The sequence below is a fragment of the Zootermopsis nevadensis genome, unplaced genomic scaffold (genome assembly GCF_977971745.1).
Source record: "Zootermopsis nevadensis isolate Lab colony 2312 unplaced genomic scaffold, Znev_1.0 Znev_ptg000012l, whole genome shotgun sequence".
NCBI lineage: Eukaryota > Metazoa > Arthropoda > Insecta > Blattodea > Termopsidae > Zootermopsis > Zootermopsis nevadensis.
Window position 1 is genome coordinate 7,855,788 of NW_028259144.1, and position 19,192 is coordinate 7,874,979.

The window sequence follows — 19,192 nt, forward strand, 5'->3', positions numbered from 1 at the left end:
CTCAAGAGGTTATCATTCTCTTTTCCAGAATCAAGCTAATCCCGATGACCACAATGCTCAGAACTCATCGAACACCCACGACAACCAGGAATCTGTCTCTAATGTCACACACAACCAGACAATAAATACCCCTCATACAGATGAAACACCAGCAGTTAACAGCAAAGAAGCCAAAATGTCACATCCGCCTGGTATACGACAAAATATGTATCATTTAACAAAGTAGGATGTAAAATGCTAAAATAATTATTAATAAAATAGAAGTAGAAATGTTAAACAGATAAGGGTAACAGAATTAGGTATGATGAAGTCTGATCTAAATTCCTCTTATGTTGTTGCAGTGGGATTTTTCAGTTTGGTTATGATGTGAGATCTTGAAGTCTGGGGTTGTCGATACTGTTTTTAATTACGTTATGTGGATGTAGTTCAATACTGAAGAAACAGACAGATGTGATACATATTCCTTAACTGTGGTTTAAGATCAGCTGTTCAGACTCATCTGCCATATATATACATATATATATGTAATCCTGGGGTCTCGGGTTCGATTCCCGGCGGTGCCCGAATTTATAACTTGTGTTGGGCAAGGCCGTGGTCTAGGCAACACGGAGTTTTCCTCCGTGGCATCCCAACAATTACTCCATTCACACACAGAAGAAGGCAATGGCAAACCACTCCTGGATCATCTGCCAAGAACGTATATGAACAGGTCCCAATCCGAGAAAAGGATGGAAGGATCCTGTTCATATGGACCTGTCATCAGACAAAATACTACAAATAAAAATATATATATATATATACAGGGCGATTCAAAAGGGAGAACAACTTTCGAATAGGAGAGTCAGTCGAGGCCGTTGAAGGTAAAGAAGTCTGATAACATACCGCTGAAATAACCATACTTTGCTATTTTCCTACTACCTTAATTTTGTTTTAGGACACCAGTCACTATCAACTCACAAACACAATGTAAACAACCCAGGGGCCTCTGTAGAGTCTGACGGGATACGTGTGAGTCAAAATTAAGCTATTGTCCGCGAGCCACGAGAGCAGACTTGACATCTTTGAGGGAGGTGGGGTAGAATTCAGTGCTACTAGCGGATCGAAAAAGACCCGCAGTTTATACAGGCCGTACGTCGTGAGCTAATGTACTGACTGACTGACTGACTGATAGCACGATGTTCTTAGGTAAGGAATACATCACCAGCGCATGCGCGGAACCCACTTTCCCCCTGTCACACAAGCAACGGCTGACAAGGCCACATCTACTCTCGTAGCTCGCGGACAATAGTAGGAGAATAGCAAAGTGCGATTATTTCAGCGGTATGTTATCAGACTTCCCTAAATCCAATGGCCTCGACTGACTCAGGATAACTTCGGAGGACATGGATTCCTATTCGAAAGTTGTTCTCTCTGAGTACCTCTATACGCTCCTTCAGTTTGGCCCTAACCTTTTGGATCACTCTGTATGTATGTATATATATATATATATATATATATATATATATATATATATATATATATATATATATAAATGAACTTAAAAATATTACGTAAAATTCATACAGACAATAAAGAAACTTCATAAACTTTGAACGAGACCATCATTTGTAGTGATTTTCCTCCCTAATTATAATGGACACTCCATTCAATGGGTGAATTACATGGTTTACTGTGTTAATTACTTTAATAATGCATGCGAAATAAGGGTAGGTTACCCTAGAACATGCCTGTAATCATTATACTTTGTTACAGCTGATACTTCAGGGTCTGACCTTCCGAAATTGAAAGACTTCAAACCACTGAAGTTTTTAGGAAAAGGAGGTAGGTATAATTTTCCATTAATACTTGCCAAATTAGATGTGAATATCTTTGCTGATAAAATATGGGCCTGATTCTCCAAAGTAAACAAATTGTGCACTTTGTTTGACTAGGTCAGGCACCCTCTACAGAAGTTTAAATGCATTACGTACTATAAGAAGTACAATTATGAAAAGATCACAGAGTTAAGTTGGATTTTATCTTGTGTTACCCTGTAAGGGCGTTCATAGGAGTTACTTGAAATTATATGTCCTAGTCATTCAAAACCATCACTATCAGATGACGAGAAGTGCTCTTGGTACGTTTTGAATAGCAGGCTACTAAGGAATGCGTATCGACAAAAGAACGTTTGATATTACATAGAAGTTTAATATAGAATTCTGATCCTTATGATAGGGGAATCCACAAATATCAGAGGTATTTGTTGAATAGATAACAACATTAAACATAATTGTGTACTGTTACAGCATATTCAACGGTTTACCTAGTTCGAAAAAATGGTGGTATGGATGATGGTACATTATATGCCATGAAGACCCTGCCTGTCTCCAGGGATGAGTATGAAAATAGTAAACCTAAAAGGTACTTTGCGGAACAGAATGTACTCGAAAGGCTTACCGAAAGTCCGTTCGTGGTGAGACTACACTACGTTTTCCAGACACAATCAAGCCTGTACCTCACACTGGGTAAGTTCATCAAAAACCTATTCCTGACTGCATAACATTTGAGAAGCGAAGCGAGGGTTGGCAGAAGGCTGTTAATGAAACAGGATACATACAAAATATTTTCATTATTTTAAATAGACTACATTACAGTAAGGAATATATTTATACAGGTCCTTTAATTAAGGTGCAAGTATAAATACAGCAATTAAACATTTCAGTTAACTATAAGGCCGGGCGCAAACGGAGCCACTAGTGGCTAAACACGACCACTAGTGGTCGCCACTTTATGCAGACATTTTCCCCAACCGCGCGTCAGTAGCACAATGGACTCCGATATGGAAGCATTGGTCGCAATACTAATAATACGACAACGCCGACGTAAACGACGACAAAGACATCCAATATTGCGAACTCGCAGCGAATACGGCCATTTTGCTACGCTTTTTGAGGAGCTAACGAGGCACGAAGATAAAACAGAATGCAATATTGAAAATAAATACTTACGCGTTGACCTCGCCACTTCGCCGGTGGATTTGCAAAATGAACAAATATAACCTATAGTATGCAACACGAGACGACGATGGCGTATGTTTGGGGTGCTAATGATCACTGGCAATGCAGGAAATAAATATGAAATGTGCAGTTTGGACATCGATGACCAGCTATCCACCATTAGTACATTCCTGTCACCTGTATATATGTACGCATACAATGTATTTATAATAAATATGTGTATCAATATACAAAAATCAACAAATATTAACTCACCCGCAATATTTTTTTCTTTTATACTCTTCTCCTTGAAGTTGGCAACAAACAGTTGGCAGACTTCTTCCCAGGATTTTGTTTTCTCTGTCCTGTTGCTGTATAATTCAGACCGCAAATCCCAGATAGCTGGGCGGGCCTCAATTTCATGGATGAATAATTCAGTGTCGAATGTCTCCATGGCGTACATACACTCTGGTAACGCACAGAACAGCAACTGACCTGGCTGCCCTGCCAGCTGTGTTGAGGGTAGTGGGTGGGGAGCTAGGGTTTTTTTATGACGGACGCTAGTGGCTACGTTTGCGCGGGATAAACAGTGGTCGGAGGCAGCCACAAGTAGCGAGACACGGCCACTACCGCAGCGAGTGGCCCGGTCGGGCCACTACGAACGCCGTGTCTGCGCTGTCTATTAAAACTCCATACAAAATATAGTCCGCAGCTTGTGGCGACCACTAGTGGCTCCGTTTGCGCCCGGCCTAACCTTAGCAAAAATATTCCTTTTGAAATATAAGGGGCACAGCACCTATAAAACACACACACACACAGAAATTTATTCTGACAAATATGGAGATAAAATCATTTGTGACTAATTAAAAACTTATTTTAACTGTTAACTACCGCCAAGAAAGTATTAAAGGTTAGGCACAATAACTTAAGCAATAAAATTCATAACAGATTAGTCGACATTTTCGCTTTACTAGAGCAACGCGCTCCTTTCGGAGCGCTTTCTCTAATCTGATATTTTACTTCTTTACGTCGCTGTTCAGAGGCCAACTGTTCTTGGTCAGTCAACTTTCTACGTCCAGCTTCACCTTTGCAAATCTTCGTCTTAAAATCGATCATAAAGTCAGTTTTCATAACAGTTTTCTTAATCGTAATATATCGAATGAGTAACAGTTTACCTTGTTGGAGTTGGTACTTCAAATAGTTGATAACGTCTTCTTTTACTTTTCTGATGTTTTAGGCCAAATGTTAGTCAATTCTCAAGAATGAGATGTGCTGCTCCTGGAGCAGTGACATGCGACTGGCTTGATAGTTTTTGATCTCTTTGTTGTGTTGTCATTGTCATTTTTTGACGAAACGACGACAAATCACAATTTTTTATAGTAGAATAAAATGTTTATGCACTCAAAATGCAGGATTCAAGCAAACAGAATATGTATTAAAAGTTACAAACCAAAAAATGCATGTTGAAGGAATATTTTGTGATGTAAAAGAAGCTTCTGACTGCGTAAATCATGACATCTTGTTGGGTACATTACATTTTGTTGGCATTCAGGAAACTGCTGTGCACTTGTTTGGATCATACCTTACAAAAAGAAAACAAAAGTGGAAATGAAATTAACTAGTGCAGCTCCAAATTTATTCTCCAAGTGTGCAACAGTGACACAGAGTTCTCCTAGGGTCAAATTTAGGGGGTTAAGTTTCCGTAATTCAGACAAATTACCTTCCTTCAATAATAAAAAGAACTTGTCAGAATCCATAATATTCACTGTGTCATAATTGTAATACAAATGTTAATGATTTCTGTACATTGGCAAATTCAGTTCTCTCTCACATGAGTAATTGATTCGCTGAGAAGAACTAAGCCCTAATATCAAATGACAAAATTAATAAGACTTTTTAACAAATAATTCACCATATTACATATTAAGTATTAAAAATAATGTAAAATATATAGAAGAGTAAGCGATCAAACATTCCTTTGGTCTATAAACTGATAACCATTTGAATTGGAAGAATCATTTTGATCAAACTGATCAAATGTTTCCAAAGCGAAGTGGGGCATGTTATGCAGTTTCATCAATGTTTTTGGTCAGAGAGGTCTTATAACAAGGTTATGGGACAGTTACAAAAAAAACTCGTCACATAAGACCATCTTTATGAAATTGGTTATGCGAGTAGAAGATCAGCATAAATGTATATAACAGTAAAATACGTTCCACTGCCAGTTAAATGTTTTTAGGACATGCAAACCACGGGAAGAAGGGTGGTGGTATTGTTTACATCACCTCTCAAAGATCGTGTGCTGGGTCTTGCTAGGGCTGCAGGTATTGTCTCGCAGAGATGTACAACACAACTGTGTGTAAAGATTCTGGTTCATCCCCAAATGAGGGAGAAATCCACTGCCTGTGTGTACAGTAACTTTCAGTTTTGAGTCTTCTGCAACGTGTCACTTAGCAGTAACAAAGTGAATATACAAGACGCAGTAATATTCACTGACCTCTAATATTACTAAAGTCCTTACAATAACAATATTGTGTTATTATTTTTCCAGACTATTACCCAGCTGGTGACCTTGCTGGCTTGATATATAAGATGGGCCACCTTACAGAGAGTGATGCACAGCTGTACCTAGCCGAGATAGCCCTGGGCATACAGCATCTTCACGAGGTAAGCACACTGTTGCAATAAAATATATAATAATGCAGATTAAATCCTTAAAGTACTTAATTAATTAAGCCTGGTGGGTTTGTGTGTAATCATTAACAATCTGTATGACAATTTAGATAATATGACATACCAAGAAAGCAAAATAATGAACTATATCTCACTACCACATTAAGAAAGCAACATGTTCCATATTTTATTCCACTGAGCAAGGAATTTGATAATTTCTTACAGAATGGTATAATCCACCGCGACATAAAGCCAGGAAATATACTGTTTGATGCTTGCGGTCATGTCGCTATTGCAGATTTCGGAGTTAGCGCATATTTCACCAGTAATACGGTAAGTTTAATATCCGCATTATAGTTTGTTGTGTTTGCCTGTGCCTTAATTTGAATAAAGAGTGTTAATTACAAGTGTTTTGAAAAAAGGCAATACTGGAAACTACGAGCGAGTTTAGTTACTATGTAGGCCTAACAATAAAACTTCTGGTTTAGACAGGGGCTAGTTCAGATAAGAATATCTGTGGTCCATACACCTCGTCCTGTATTATTTTAGGGTATGAAATTATGGGGAGCCGGCCTAGCTCATTCGGTATAGTGACTGGCTACAGACTGTGCGACCAGGGTTCGATCCCCGACGGGGGCAGAGGATTTTTCCTCTAGCCTCTGGGTCCAGACCGGCTCTGGGGCCCACCCAGCCTCCTCTACAATGGGTACCGGGGTTCTTTTCTCGGGGGTAAAGCACGGCTGACCACTCACCCCATCTAGTGCCGAGGTCAAGGAAGAGAGGAGCTATACCTCCTCTCACCCCAAACGCCTGTATGGCGTGTAGTGGGGCAGCTTTATGAACTTAAGGGAATTACAATGGGCCAGACATATGAGTGTGGAAGAAATGCTACAGAATATTTGAGGGAGACATTCATGGAAAGTGCCAATGTGTAAAATCATAAAATGGATGTTACAGAAATAGGGTTTGAGGGAGTCTCCGCTTTTAGCCACGCTCAAAGTTTTGTTTATGTTACCAGACAGTTATTTTATAGTTGATTTATGTTTCAGATCCCTGTCACAGTTATTTAACATGTTTTCATCAACAGGTAAAAATTGCTTTTGATAAGGCCGGCACAAAGCAGTACATGGCACCCGAGATGATCAAACGCAGTGGATACAGCTTTGTAAGTATCTCATACCATGACAGTAGAAAAAAATGGTACATGAGCATTATTAAAATGTATACATCCCATAGAAAATAAAAACACCAAATAAATGAATAAAGAGGAACATTTCTAATAACTCATTGCAATAAATAGCACTAATTAACTCATAACAGTTCAAAATGAATGAACCAAATGCAGAGCAATTCTATGAGTTCTCAGAACCCTGCAAAAATGATTTTAGCTAGTCTATGCCTGTTTGTCCACATGTAAAATTTTGAGAATCACATTGCAACGCCATGTAATCTGCTAGGAATTCACCGTCGTTTCAGAGGCACTTCCTGCCTCGCTCATCTCTCTGATGATGTAAGCATCAAGGACCTCTGAAACGTCGGTAAACTTGTACCAGACTACACGGCGCAACAACCCAGAAGACCGCCATCTTGATACGTGCCACCAATCCTATTTCTATCGTAATAACATTAGTTAATAATCCTGACACATGGCTGATGTCATTGAATGTTAAATAAAATGACAGTATCAATGACTAATAAGTTATTTTTAATATTCTGACTAAGTATTCAGAGTAAAACCATAAAAGAGCTAACAGTCTCTGTCTAGAAATCAAAATGATACATAAAACAGATAAAATGAAGAAAGAGTATTTATCATACACAGGAATATCCAACATAAACCTTGAGGCAAGAAATTAACAACGCAGTTTCTAGCACAGTCTTTCTGTTTCGGAAGCCCCTTATGAAAAAATGTAAGAGTGTGAAGAAATTAAAATGACTATGACTGTTGACCCTAATTTGAACTGTTGCAGGAAGTGGACTGGTGGAGCTTAGGCATAATCGCATATGTAATGATGACTGGGCACAAGCCTTTTGTATTTGAGAACAACGATGTGCCGTCACTCCATCGGTAAGTTCTTCGTGTTCACAAAGAGATCAGATATATGTGTTCACTGTGAACATTATTTTCCTTTGAAAAAACAAATTTCCAACTTTGTTTAAAACTAACATGTGACTGTCCATTTTAATAATAGTAAAATAGGTGCAATCATTTAAGATATGTCGAGAATTAACCTTAGGCAAATAAACAAAATGGAATCACAAGCATTAAGAAAGCAAGTGTGTGGAGGATCAGGGAAGGAAAAGGTTCCAAAAGCTGAAAAGTAACATATTTTGACATATATATGATTTGAGGTTTTCACAGCGGTGAGTATGAAGATTTCTGTATTCTGGGTTGTTTCGCTGTGTAGTCTGGTCGATGTTTACCGACGTTTCAGAGGTCATACTGTCTCGGCCATCGTCCTGATGATGGAGGCAGTATGGCCTCTGAAACGTTGGTAAATATCTATCATACTACATGGCATAACAACCCAGAAGACAAAAATCTTCATATTTTGACATGTTTAATTTGGACCACCTTCCTTGTCTCCTGTATGACCTGCCTCGGACATCACCATACAAATTAAACTGTGACCAGACCAATTATAAAAAATGTGAGAGGCGTTATAAACACAAAATCTCAAAGCAAGTTTAAGAAGTATGTTTTGAATAACAAATACAAAAATGGCTCTTTCTCTTACAGACAAATTTTGGAGAAAGAGCCAAGGTTCCCAATGCACGTGACTTCCAAAGCAAAGAATTTTATCGAAAGTCTATTGAAGAAAAATCCATCAAAACGATTAGGGGGACTGACAGGCTCTCCGCTGGATATCAAGAAGGATCCCTTCTTCAAAGTGAGTTATATTCAAATTATATATTATCATACAATAACGTATAAATGTGCTTCATTTCCAAGCTGTGCTTTGTCCATGTAATGTACTAAGAAAATTAAACAGAGTGCGAACAGGCTCAGATTTCTGACTCTGTTTCAAAATGTCATTAAGTGGAAAATGTAACTTACGTGCCCTGCGGAACAATTTGTGTGTAAACCAATGTCATAGGCGTAACACCATCAGTACACATATAGTAACATCCAGGTAAAAAATTACATAAATATAATGTCACATCGAGGTTTCGAAACATCCTCCTTTTTACGGTGCAAGGTCCGTAAAAAGGAAGATGTTTCGACCGAATACGGACCGGAGAGCAGAAGAAGAAGAAGGAGAAGAGGAGGGGGAGGAAGAAGAAGAAGAAAAAGAAGAAGGGGTAGGGGGAGGAGGAGAAGAAGAAGAATAAGGAGGAGGAGGAGGAGAACAAGGAGGAGGAGGAGAAGGAGGAGGAGGAGGAGAAGAAGAAGAAGAATGGGGAGGAGGGGGAGGAGAATAAGGAGGAGGAGGAGGAGAATAAGGAGGAGGAGGAGGAGGAGAATAAGGAGGAGGAGGAGGAGGAGGAGAAGAAGAAGAAGAAGAAGAGGAAGGAGAAGAAGGAGTAGAAGAAGAAGAAGAAGAATGGGGAAGAGGAGAAGAAGAAGAATAAGGAGGAGGAGGAGGAGGAGGAGGAGGAGGAGGAGAAGAAGGAGAAGAAGAAGAAGAAAAATGGGGGAGGAGGAGGAGAATAAGGAGGAGGAGGAGGAGGAGAATTATTATTTCAGTGGGACCTCTTAGTACATACTTTAAAACTGCTAATAAATTAATTCAAAACTTGAAGGCTTTATTAGATACCATCAAATGTCCCTCCCAGCAAATGCAATATTGTTAAATAACAAAGCACAAATCAAAATTTACAGCCAAGCAGAAAACTACATTTCAGAATCCTTGTAATTTTTCCACAATTGAGCAGTCTTTAAACTGGTAAGTTCTTACTTGTACCTTGTCATACTTAACTCTGCAATCAGCAACTGTGTTTTATCCTACAGAAAATCGATTGGGAACGCGTGGCAAGAAAAGAAATCAAGATGCCTCCTCTGCCACAAGTTAATTCTGACAACAACAATGATTTAGTTGAACAGGATAGCAGCTTGGTGGGTTTGTTTGAGAACAGCTACAATGAGGTGAGAGAAAATACTCTTGACATTTTATTATACTTTGCATAGTGCTTCTACTAATATTAGAACAGGTGTTAGAAGTTGAGGGCTCCATAGCCTTGAATGCATTACAGTAATTAAAAATGTTGTGATTTTCCTTAGTCCTTAGATTTGAGCAATGTGCATACAATGAGACTAAATATTAATACTACCATATCCATAAGAAAGCTTTGGACATAATCAGCAGTTACTGCCAAAATAATTATGGTTATGGTGAACTTCAATCTATATAGCAATAACATGAGGGTTATCAACCCCTGGAAATATATCTTACGACTAAGGAAACAAGCCTACAATTAATTAAATCTTCTCGGGCAATCAGCCGCGTTAACTGGTTACCGTAGTAAACCGACGTTTCGGAAACCAACTCTGTCCCCATTACAGGATTTTGATGTGACTAGATAACTCGGAAGATTTTATTGATTGTACTCGCCGCGAAAGTCTCAAATTCTGCCTGTGATTTGCTTAAACTAACCTGAACTGAAATGATGGGGTCAATTATTTTTTTAAGAATTTCTTTCACTGACAAAAACAAAATTAAAAAGTCCATAACCTGTATCCACTGAAAATTTACTGTGCCAGTGTTATAAAAACAGACTCAAACTTTAAAGTCTGGCATAAGTACAATACGTTCTGAGCATCAAGTGAATTACAACATTTTGTACAAAATGGGTCTGGAGAAATCTTTCTGAGCTACAACATTCTCTTAATTCCCAGAATTTCCTCAAAAACTCAAATGTCCTCTGTGACTTCCCACATTTCTGTGTATTGTACAACGCACCCAAAGATGTTGGAAATTCTAATTTATTTAAAAGAAGACATAATTAATATATCATATTATGTGCTAAATGCAAGACTTAACATTCATAAACTTAGCAAAGCTCTTATAAACCAAACTCAAGACAATTATACCTCTGCACTGAGCGATGAGTGATCAGTGACATGCCACTTATAAGTTCCAGTACATTTGAATTTATTTACTTAATTGTGGCTTTTGTTAACTGGTATTGCAGGTATGCACATACGTAGCCCCTGCCCACAAGACTAAATGAAACATCTAGAAGAAAAATTCTCAGGAGTTCCAAAACATGGTAAGTAATAATATTATCTAACGAACTAACTAGATGGCTTCCCGAACCCGAAGGTTCATCACCGAATTAACCAAAGCCATCCACCGGACCCTGTCCTGGGCCAACAAAATCCAGTCTCCTTCAACTCCTATCTCCCATAGATCCCGCCTGAGATTATCCTTCCATCTAGGTCTAGGTCTCCCCAGCGGTCTCTTCCCCTCAGGCTTCTCAACCAGTACCCGGTGCACACCTCTTGTCCCATCCATGCGCGCTACATGCCCCGCCCATCTCATTCTTCTCGACTTAATCACCCTGACAATAAGTAATAATATTATGGCTACATTTATTTATCAAAAGTTGTGTGACTTTATAAATGTTACATTAATAGGTACATACAAGCACATCAGAGATATTTTACCACCTTCAACTTATTTCGAAAGGCATTATTATGTCATAAAGAGGTTGTGTACATTTTATGAATTGTCACAGGAGGATGAGACATACCAAGGGTACATAACTCACGGTTCCATGACAAAACCGCACACGACAAAACCGAACACGAAAATTACTCACACGTACGAATGCTCACATGGACGAATGGCCATATTCACAATCGGTTTACTACGGAATGTGTACTACGGTAAAAAATCAACGCGGCTGTTTGCCCGAGAAGATTTTATTGAATTTGATCCCGAAACGTCTGTTTGCTACGTTAACCAGTTAACGCTTCTGATTACTTATAGTATTGTGAATATGGCCATTCGTCCATGTGAGCATTCGTACGTGTGAGCATTTGTCCTTGTGAGCATTTGTCAGTGTGAGCATTTGTCCTTGTGAGTATTTTTCCGTGTGAGTAATTTTCGTGTGAGCATTTATGTCAGTGAGCTTCCTTCTGTGCGCAATTTTCGTGTGCGGTTCTGTCGTGTGCGCATTTGTCTGGTCACCATAACTCACAACTAAAATTTGTACATTTAATATTCAAACACATTCAATATATTTTAAGCTGTTGTTATTGAAGAGGCTAAATGACAGAAATGCAGGACATATTTTATGTTTGTCCACATTCAACAGTGTGAATTCCTTATTATCAGGGGCAAGCTGTAGTTATTCTTGCGGCAGGTTAAGACTATGCCTTTGTGGAATTGTAGCCACTAGCAGGGCTATTTTCCATTCCCCAGATAATACACGAGTAATTATGCAGCAGCAATTGAATGATATTGACAGTATAAATGGAAGGACTCTGACAGGAACCTGTCCCAGTGCAACTTTGTCCACTACACATTTCGCATGGACTAACCAAAGCAGAAACCCGGGGTTTCATGTTAGGAAGTGGGTGTCCAACTGCCTGAGCTACGGCATGGTCGCCAGCTGTTACAAACATCCTGCAAGATATGTGGCATATTCTAAAATTTCTATGCTCAGCAGCTAATAAATTACGTTATTTTAAAAATGCATCTCAGAAAGAGCAACAGGGGATCATCACAGGACCGACGTGTGCTGGCAGTGAACCCCTTGGTAACGAGACCGCTCATGGCAAACCAGAAGTCCACAAGGAAACTGAAGAATAAAGCATGCCATGACACACAGGAGCAGGGCCCCTACACAGACACATACGTGTCAGCTGAGAACTTGTCAGGATTACACCCGCCATTCAGCGTGAGCTGCAGTGAAGAATTTAAGTATCCATAAGTTGTGACAGTATATGGACTCATAGTTTCTCAGAAATATACTGCCCCAATCTTGAACACTGTATGGATCTCCCCAATGTCTGTCTGTTAGCCCCTCTCAGCCACCATTTATACAAAAAAAACCTAACCTATGTCCCCCCCCCCAGCAGGGGCGTTTCTCTCTAAGACTTAATCCCATTCAGCTTAGCCCAGTTTGGGGCTTTGCCCACAAGGCTTGTTTCATGCAGCTTTGCCAACCTATCCCCTCCCCCACAATATTTTCTCCTCGGGTTTGCAAACCCCTGGGAGTGTGTTGGAATTTTAACCCTTGGGGTGTTAAAACCCAAATTCGATCATGCTTGGAAGGGTACATTGAGTGTGTTCCCAGGGGGGAAGTCCCACTGTTACCCTGGCCTGGGTCATCTAACCTCAGATTGTAGAAAGCCAGGGATTCCCAAGACTGTGAGGAAAAGATTATGACAAGGATAAGCTTTGAGAAGCAATCTCTGAGGGCAGAGCCCCAAAGTGAAGCAAGCTGAAAGTAACAAAGGTTTGGAGAAAAACAAAACCTGCGCCATAATAGAATTTCAAGAAACATGAAAATTATTTCTATTTAACATAGGTACTTGCGTCTACATAAACGTACTGCTTAATGGAGGCAAAGATTTTATGTGGAAATATTTAATGTTGAAAAGGTAAATGAACAGAAAGAAAAGTTTGTATACACCCTCTTATATTCCTCTTCTTCCATCTAATATAACAAATAAAAACATTTATAAATGCATACATATATTATATATACATTTATAAGAAAAACACTGCCAGTGCTAATTTAAGTTGGAAAATATACGCATAAATAAGAAACGTTTTAAAACAGTGGTCAAGTCAGTTGTGGCTTCTATAACTAGATTGCGTCCCTGTCCTGGGCCAACAAAATCCAGTCTCCTTCAACTCCTATCCCCCTTAGATCCTGCTTGATATTATCCTCCCATCTACGTCTAGGTCTCCCCAGAGGTCTCTTCCCCTCAGGCTTCCCAACCAATACCCGGTGCACACCTCTTGTCCCATCCATGCGCGCTACATGCCCCGCCCATCTCTTTCTTCTCGACTTAATCACCCTGAGAATAAGTAATAATATTATGGCTACATTTATTTATCAAAAGTTGTGTGACTTTATAAATGTTACATTAATAGGTTAAGAGTACAGACAAGCACATCAGAGATATTTTGTAACATCGTTTAAGATATTTCTACGTGTGGTGAGACAAGTCAGGAAGACCGTTTATATCCACAAGTAAAGACGCAGCATTGATTAACCAATAAGACAACATATGATAAATATAATACGTTCATTTCTTGTTACATATACCTGAGAAGACTGAAGGAGTTTAAATAGAAAGTTTGGTTTGTGGATTCTATTACAATTTCCAGACTAACATAAAACATTTCTACGTTGTAGTGCCGTGTACCAACGTTTCAGTGGTTCTTGTTGCCTCCATTATCAGGGCGATAAACTCTGACCAGACTACACAGTACGTCGACACAGAAAACAGCCATCTTCCTGCCTACCACTGTAAAGTACCTCAGATTATATTTACGAATTTCCTATAATTAATAAGAAAATCTATATCTATGATCTGCACAGCTAACAGATTAACACAAATCAAATTGTCTGCTGGGGTTATTGATATAACTTATCTTGTATCTCTGTGTGACAGAAAGCAATATTACCTTCCACAAAGTCATGAATATTTAATCATCTCGTTATACTGTTACTATGCACGAAAAAACATCACGCACATAATCGTTCTGCTTGTTTTCTTATCTGCACAGACATCCATCGAAGGACAGCTACAATTGACTTAAGACTTCTTATTACAGACGTATGCAAACATATTAATTAATATACAATTGAAAGTTTCTTAAGCATACATGATCATTTCGAACAACAAAATACAATTTTAATTAAGATATTATTTTTATTATTTTCATAGCGATTGTTGTATATCTAGCATTACATATCTTCCCACTTTTCCGTCTATACGACATAACAAAGTAGATGGAATATTACCCACTGAGATTTCAGGTTCTCACGGCTAGTATAAAGATTATTGTCTGCTGAGGTATTGTGTCGTGTGTAGTCTCGTAAAAACTGACCAATGTTTTAGGACAAATGTCCTCATCATGAATCTCTTAAACGCCGGTTAAATTCTACGAGAATACACGATTCAGCATCCCAGACGACATTTATCTTTTAATGTTAAACATATAAGTATAAAAAAGTCTTTCTCTTGCAAAGATAGGCCAATTTAATTTTTGTGCAAGATATCGGTAAGGGATTTCCAAGATTAATTTCGTAAGAAAATTATATTCTAGAAAATTGCCCGTCAAGAACAACTGATAAATCCAAAGCAATACTTGAAACATGCTTTTTTAAAATAACATAGCTGTCTTCTGGGTTGTTGCACCGTGTAGTCTGGTTGAAGTTTACCGACGTTTCAGAGGTCCTTGCTGTCTCCATCATCAGGGCGATCTACCAGACTACACGGCGCAACAATCCAGAAGACAGCCATCTTCAAGCACACCGCAGTGAAAACCTCAAATTCTCCATGCATTTTTTAAATTAGCAAAGCAGCATATAAAAATAAAAATAAACCTTATTATGAAAACTACAGAACGTTAACACTTAAACATCCATTTTGTGTAGGGGTACATGTGTATAGTAGGAAATTATTTAGTAAAAAGTATTTCTTTTTATTGCATTTTTTAACAACGCGGCAAACAAAGATTAAATTTAAGTAATTCTGTAGAGTACACTATATTATCATCATTTGCCTTTGCTTAATTAAAGAATATAATACGATTTAACGCAGTGCAATGCCAAATATTATATTATATTGAGGTTATAATAACCGCTTTACATTGGATAGAAGCACTTATACATACCACGATAGAAGTATTTATGAATGATCAAGAATCAACACTTGCCTATTATATAGATACTAGAGCAGAGCGCTCCTTTAGGAGCTCCTTGGGGGGGTTGGTCAGGTTTGTAAAACGCAACCAACCCCTTCGGGGGTTTGATTGCGTTTTAAAATCTTGAGTAAGAAAATAAACTAACCCCCCCCCGAATGGAGGGTTGAAACATTTGACCAACCCCTCTTCGGGGGGGGGTCAAGTTTTTAAAATGCAACCAACCCCTTCGGCGTTTTATAATTTTGTGTAAGTAACTAAACTAAACCCCCTGAATGGAGGGTTAAAACACTTGACCAACCCCCCTTGGGGGTTTGGTCAAGTGTTTAAAAAGCAACCAACCCTTCGGGGGTTAGTTTAGTGTCTCATTCAAGTGTTTTAACCCTTGAGCAAGAAACTAAACTAACCCCCCGAACGGGGGGTTAAAAGACTTGACCAACTCCCCTTCTGGTGGGTTGGTCAAGTGTTTAAAACGCAACCAACCAACCCCCCCCCCCGAAGGGGGGTTAGTTGAGTGTCTCATTCAAGTGTTTTAACCCTTGAGTAAGAAACCAAACATTTCTTAAATAGTTTTAAGTCGCTGTTCGGAGGCGATGTGCTTCTGCTGGGGCAGTGATCATGCGACTGGCTTTTCTTTATTTGTTAAATATGTCTGATGTTGTAGTTCTTTACGTCGCTGTTCAGAGGCCAACTGTTCTTGGTCAGTCAACTTTCTACGTCCAGCCCCACCCTTGCAAATCTTCGTCTTAAAATCGATCATAAAGTCAGTTTTCATAATAGTTTTCTTAATCGTAATATATCGAATGAGTATCAGTTTACCTTGTTGGAACACATCAATGCCGAGTATAAACAAATATAAGTTGACATTGTTAATGACGTCATTTTTTGACGACAACGAGGAATCACAAATTTTTATAGTAGATACCTTTAATTACATGAATGATAAACCATATCCTGATTAACTACGTAATATTTACTGGATTTTCCATAGAGGATTTTACTGTAAGTAACTTCTTACGTCATATGAAATACTTCGTCAAATTTATTTGACTTTGGAAAATTATCTATATAATCTCCCACATCTCCTAATACAATCTTTGGACATAAGATATATGTGAGACCTCCGATGACCCTTACAATTAATAAACAAAGTAATTTCTCATTATCCTTTACGATGGTAAAGTATTATGTTCTGTAACTTTCCAACACCCAACCAATATACCAGCTCACCAACGAATATCACAAAGCTGGAGGCATATCCGAAAATAAGAATGTAGAATGCTGGTGTTAAATGTTCTATAGCAAATACAAAGTACATATCTTCAGTATCTTCAATGTCAAATCCAGTAGCATTATTTGGTGTACCATACCTCCACACAACATTGAAGTCACTTATCGCTTTATCAGCAAAACCAGATTCTAAGGCTTGACTAATGATTTTGTTAAACGAATTCAATAGTGGATTATCTTTTTGAACGTATATATTTACCAGATAGTTCTTGAATCTAGAATCTAAGGAACACAGTGGTTTTACTCTCTTTGGCATTGTTTTTGCAACAAAATAATCTGCATAAATTTCTGATCGAAGAGTCGCGTAATCTCCTTTAATAATGACTCTTGAGAGACATTCTTTGTAATCAGAACAATTCTGGCCATGTTTTTCAACTTCTTCATCACCGTACAACTCAGAACCACTCGGAAAATAATACAAATGCGAATCTTTCACATAACCAAACTCTATTCCTGAATGTAAAATTTCATCAAATGATCTGATCTGGTCACTTAGACCAGGATCTACAAGTATACTCGTTAAGAACGTCTGAAACACTGTACTCATTGCAAGAGAATAACAAACAAACGAAAAAAAACACGATCTTGTCAGTGAACTGCGTGGTAAAACTGGTACCGGTACTCCTAAAAACACGGAACAGATATTTAAGAAACATCTACTTATTGACCGGTACCTGTAAGACTCCTTTCGTGAAACTAGTTTAGCAGAACCCCAGGTCACAATAACAACTAATAAGTAAACAATTACCATCATTGACCACGTAGTTTCATGAAATATACCAGCTATCCTTTTCAATCTAGGCAAGGGCCTAGGGCATGGAACATACCATCTATCACCTGTAATGAAATACGACGTGGTAAAATCTACGTAGCTTACTGCTTCTAAAAGTAAAGGTAACGATCCAATTGCAATATCAGCTTCACCTAAAGCAACTCTTTCTATACTGACAATTAACTGATCTGTATATTTCATGTCGTTAGATGGCGGAGGTAGGTAATAAAGTGAAATGTTTAGATGTTCCATTATTACGTAAAGCAGTTCGATTTCAGGGCCCTTAAATTTGTACATTTTTTCGTTATTCTCATTTGTGTATGTTTCTTCTAGTTCTACAAATGGTTCCAGATCTAATGTAGTTACCCTAAGCGGACGACTGTTGATTTTGTTAGGAATTTTGTTAGGAAACAAATCTAAGTCTCTAAATAAATTTCCATGTTTTTTCATGTCCCATGTGTTTAGTAATATAACTTCTTCTCCCGACTGATGATAAGGAAACCAAGTGTATAATAGAAGTTTGTTTCCTCCTGTCGATGTCACTGGAAATTCATACGAATCGAATTTCTGGCATGTAATGTCACATACCAAGATAAGAACATCCAAGATCATGTAATTACTCCATAGCTCCTTTAATACAGACAGCGCTGCTTGAGATGGCGACTGATTCCCAGTGCCTAATATTACCACAAGGAATCGTTCATGAGGATTTAACAATGCCTTTGTTTTCATTTCTTCAACTTCACTGATTACATTTGTTAACACATCTCCAATTTCTTCATCTGTCCACGTGTAAATTATGTAGTTGTGACGTCCGTCACTAACTTGAAGATCGTTTTCAAACATTTTGACTCCTGGACGAGAGATCTGTAGACTCCAAAGACATTTCTCATTAATGGATCTTAAAGATAATTCCACTAAATCTTCATTATCTGCTTCAAACGAGCTAATTTCAATTGATGGCTGAGCGACCACTACCTCAGCGCTTGGCACTGATAAGAGGATCGTATGATCAGTGGTAAAATGTTGGTGTATGATGGTACTAACACAATTCAGAATGTGTCGTTGTGCACTTGTGAATACATGATTGGCTCTGGTTGAGCAGACAATGTTGAAAAATGTTAGTATAATCATAACTACTTCCTTTATCGCTTTGTCCTGATGTTTTTGTACAAGGAATTTCATGGTCCCTTCTCCTATAAAGGAAATATACATTTTAGGTTAGTGCACATTTTAACAGATGTAACAGTAGGTCATAAAATGAATTATCATGTAGGTTTTGAGTATATTCGACCACCAAAGTTGCTGGTGTTTAAACAACTTTTTGGGGCATCTGTATATGCAGAACGTTGGGGCTGAGTGGCTACCACTCCCACCTCGTAATCGAGAGGTCTCTGTTTAAAATTTTGACCTGGATAAAGACTAGCCTGAGATTTTACATTGCTGTCCTCAGTTTATTCTGCAAAATGCTAGAATATTACTTTAAGATAATCCAAAATCTTTCCCTTCTGTATCCTATCCAATTATTGATTTTCATCAAATAATTGGACGCTTTATAGTCTCATCCAGTGGCATAACCAGCAAACCGAGATCATATTTCGTAAAATCACTGATAATACTGGCAAAATTTTCCTTCCTACTTGTGGCACATA

General features: G+C 38.4%; 1 protein-coding gene and 1 long non-coding RNA gene across 5 annotated transcripts in view; one reads left to right on the top strand and one right to left on the bottom strand.

Moving 5' to 3' along the window:
- LOC110832256 (uncharacterized) overlaps window positions 1-14,360 on the top strand; it is a 28,777-nt gene extending 14,417 nt beyond the window's left edge. For 3 of the 4 annotated variants that reach the window (XM_087347830.1, XM_087347829.1, XM_087347827.1), the window contains exons 4-14: window positions 29-191; window positions 1,753-1,821; window positions 2,286-2,504; window positions 5,527-5,642; window positions 5,874-5,981; window positions 6,736-6,813; window positions 7,619-7,716; window positions 8,389-8,539; window positions 9,601-9,735; window positions 10,782-10,859; window positions 12,299-13,289. In XM_087347830.1, the coding sequence (XP_087203956.1) occupies window positions 29-191; window positions 1,753-1,821; window positions 2,286-2,504; window positions 5,527-5,642; window positions 5,874-5,981; window positions 6,736-6,813; window positions 7,619-7,716; window positions 8,389-8,539; window positions 9,601-9,735; window positions 10,782-10,820 (1,176 nt within the window). In that variant the 3' untranslated portion in view covers window positions 10,821-10,859; window positions 12,299-13,289. Of the gene's footprint in view, window positions 1-28; window positions 192-1,752; window positions 1,822-2,285; window positions 2,505-5,526; window positions 5,643-5,873; window positions 5,982-6,735; window positions 6,814-7,618; window positions 7,717-8,388; window positions 8,540-9,600; window positions 9,736-10,781; window positions 10,860-12,298; window positions 13,290-13,964 lie in introns of those variants that run through there. The other variant, XM_087347828.1, reaches the window with a different exon arrangement.
- Window positions 457-19,192, bottom strand: part of LOC147873957 (uncharacterized) — a 72,324-nt gene continuing 53,588 nt past the window's right edge. Inside the window, exon 4 of the long non-coding RNA XR_015534919.1 lies at window positions 457-753. This is a non-coding gene — a long non-coding RNA (uncharacterized LOC147873957). The remainder of the gene's footprint in view (window positions 754-19,192) is intronic.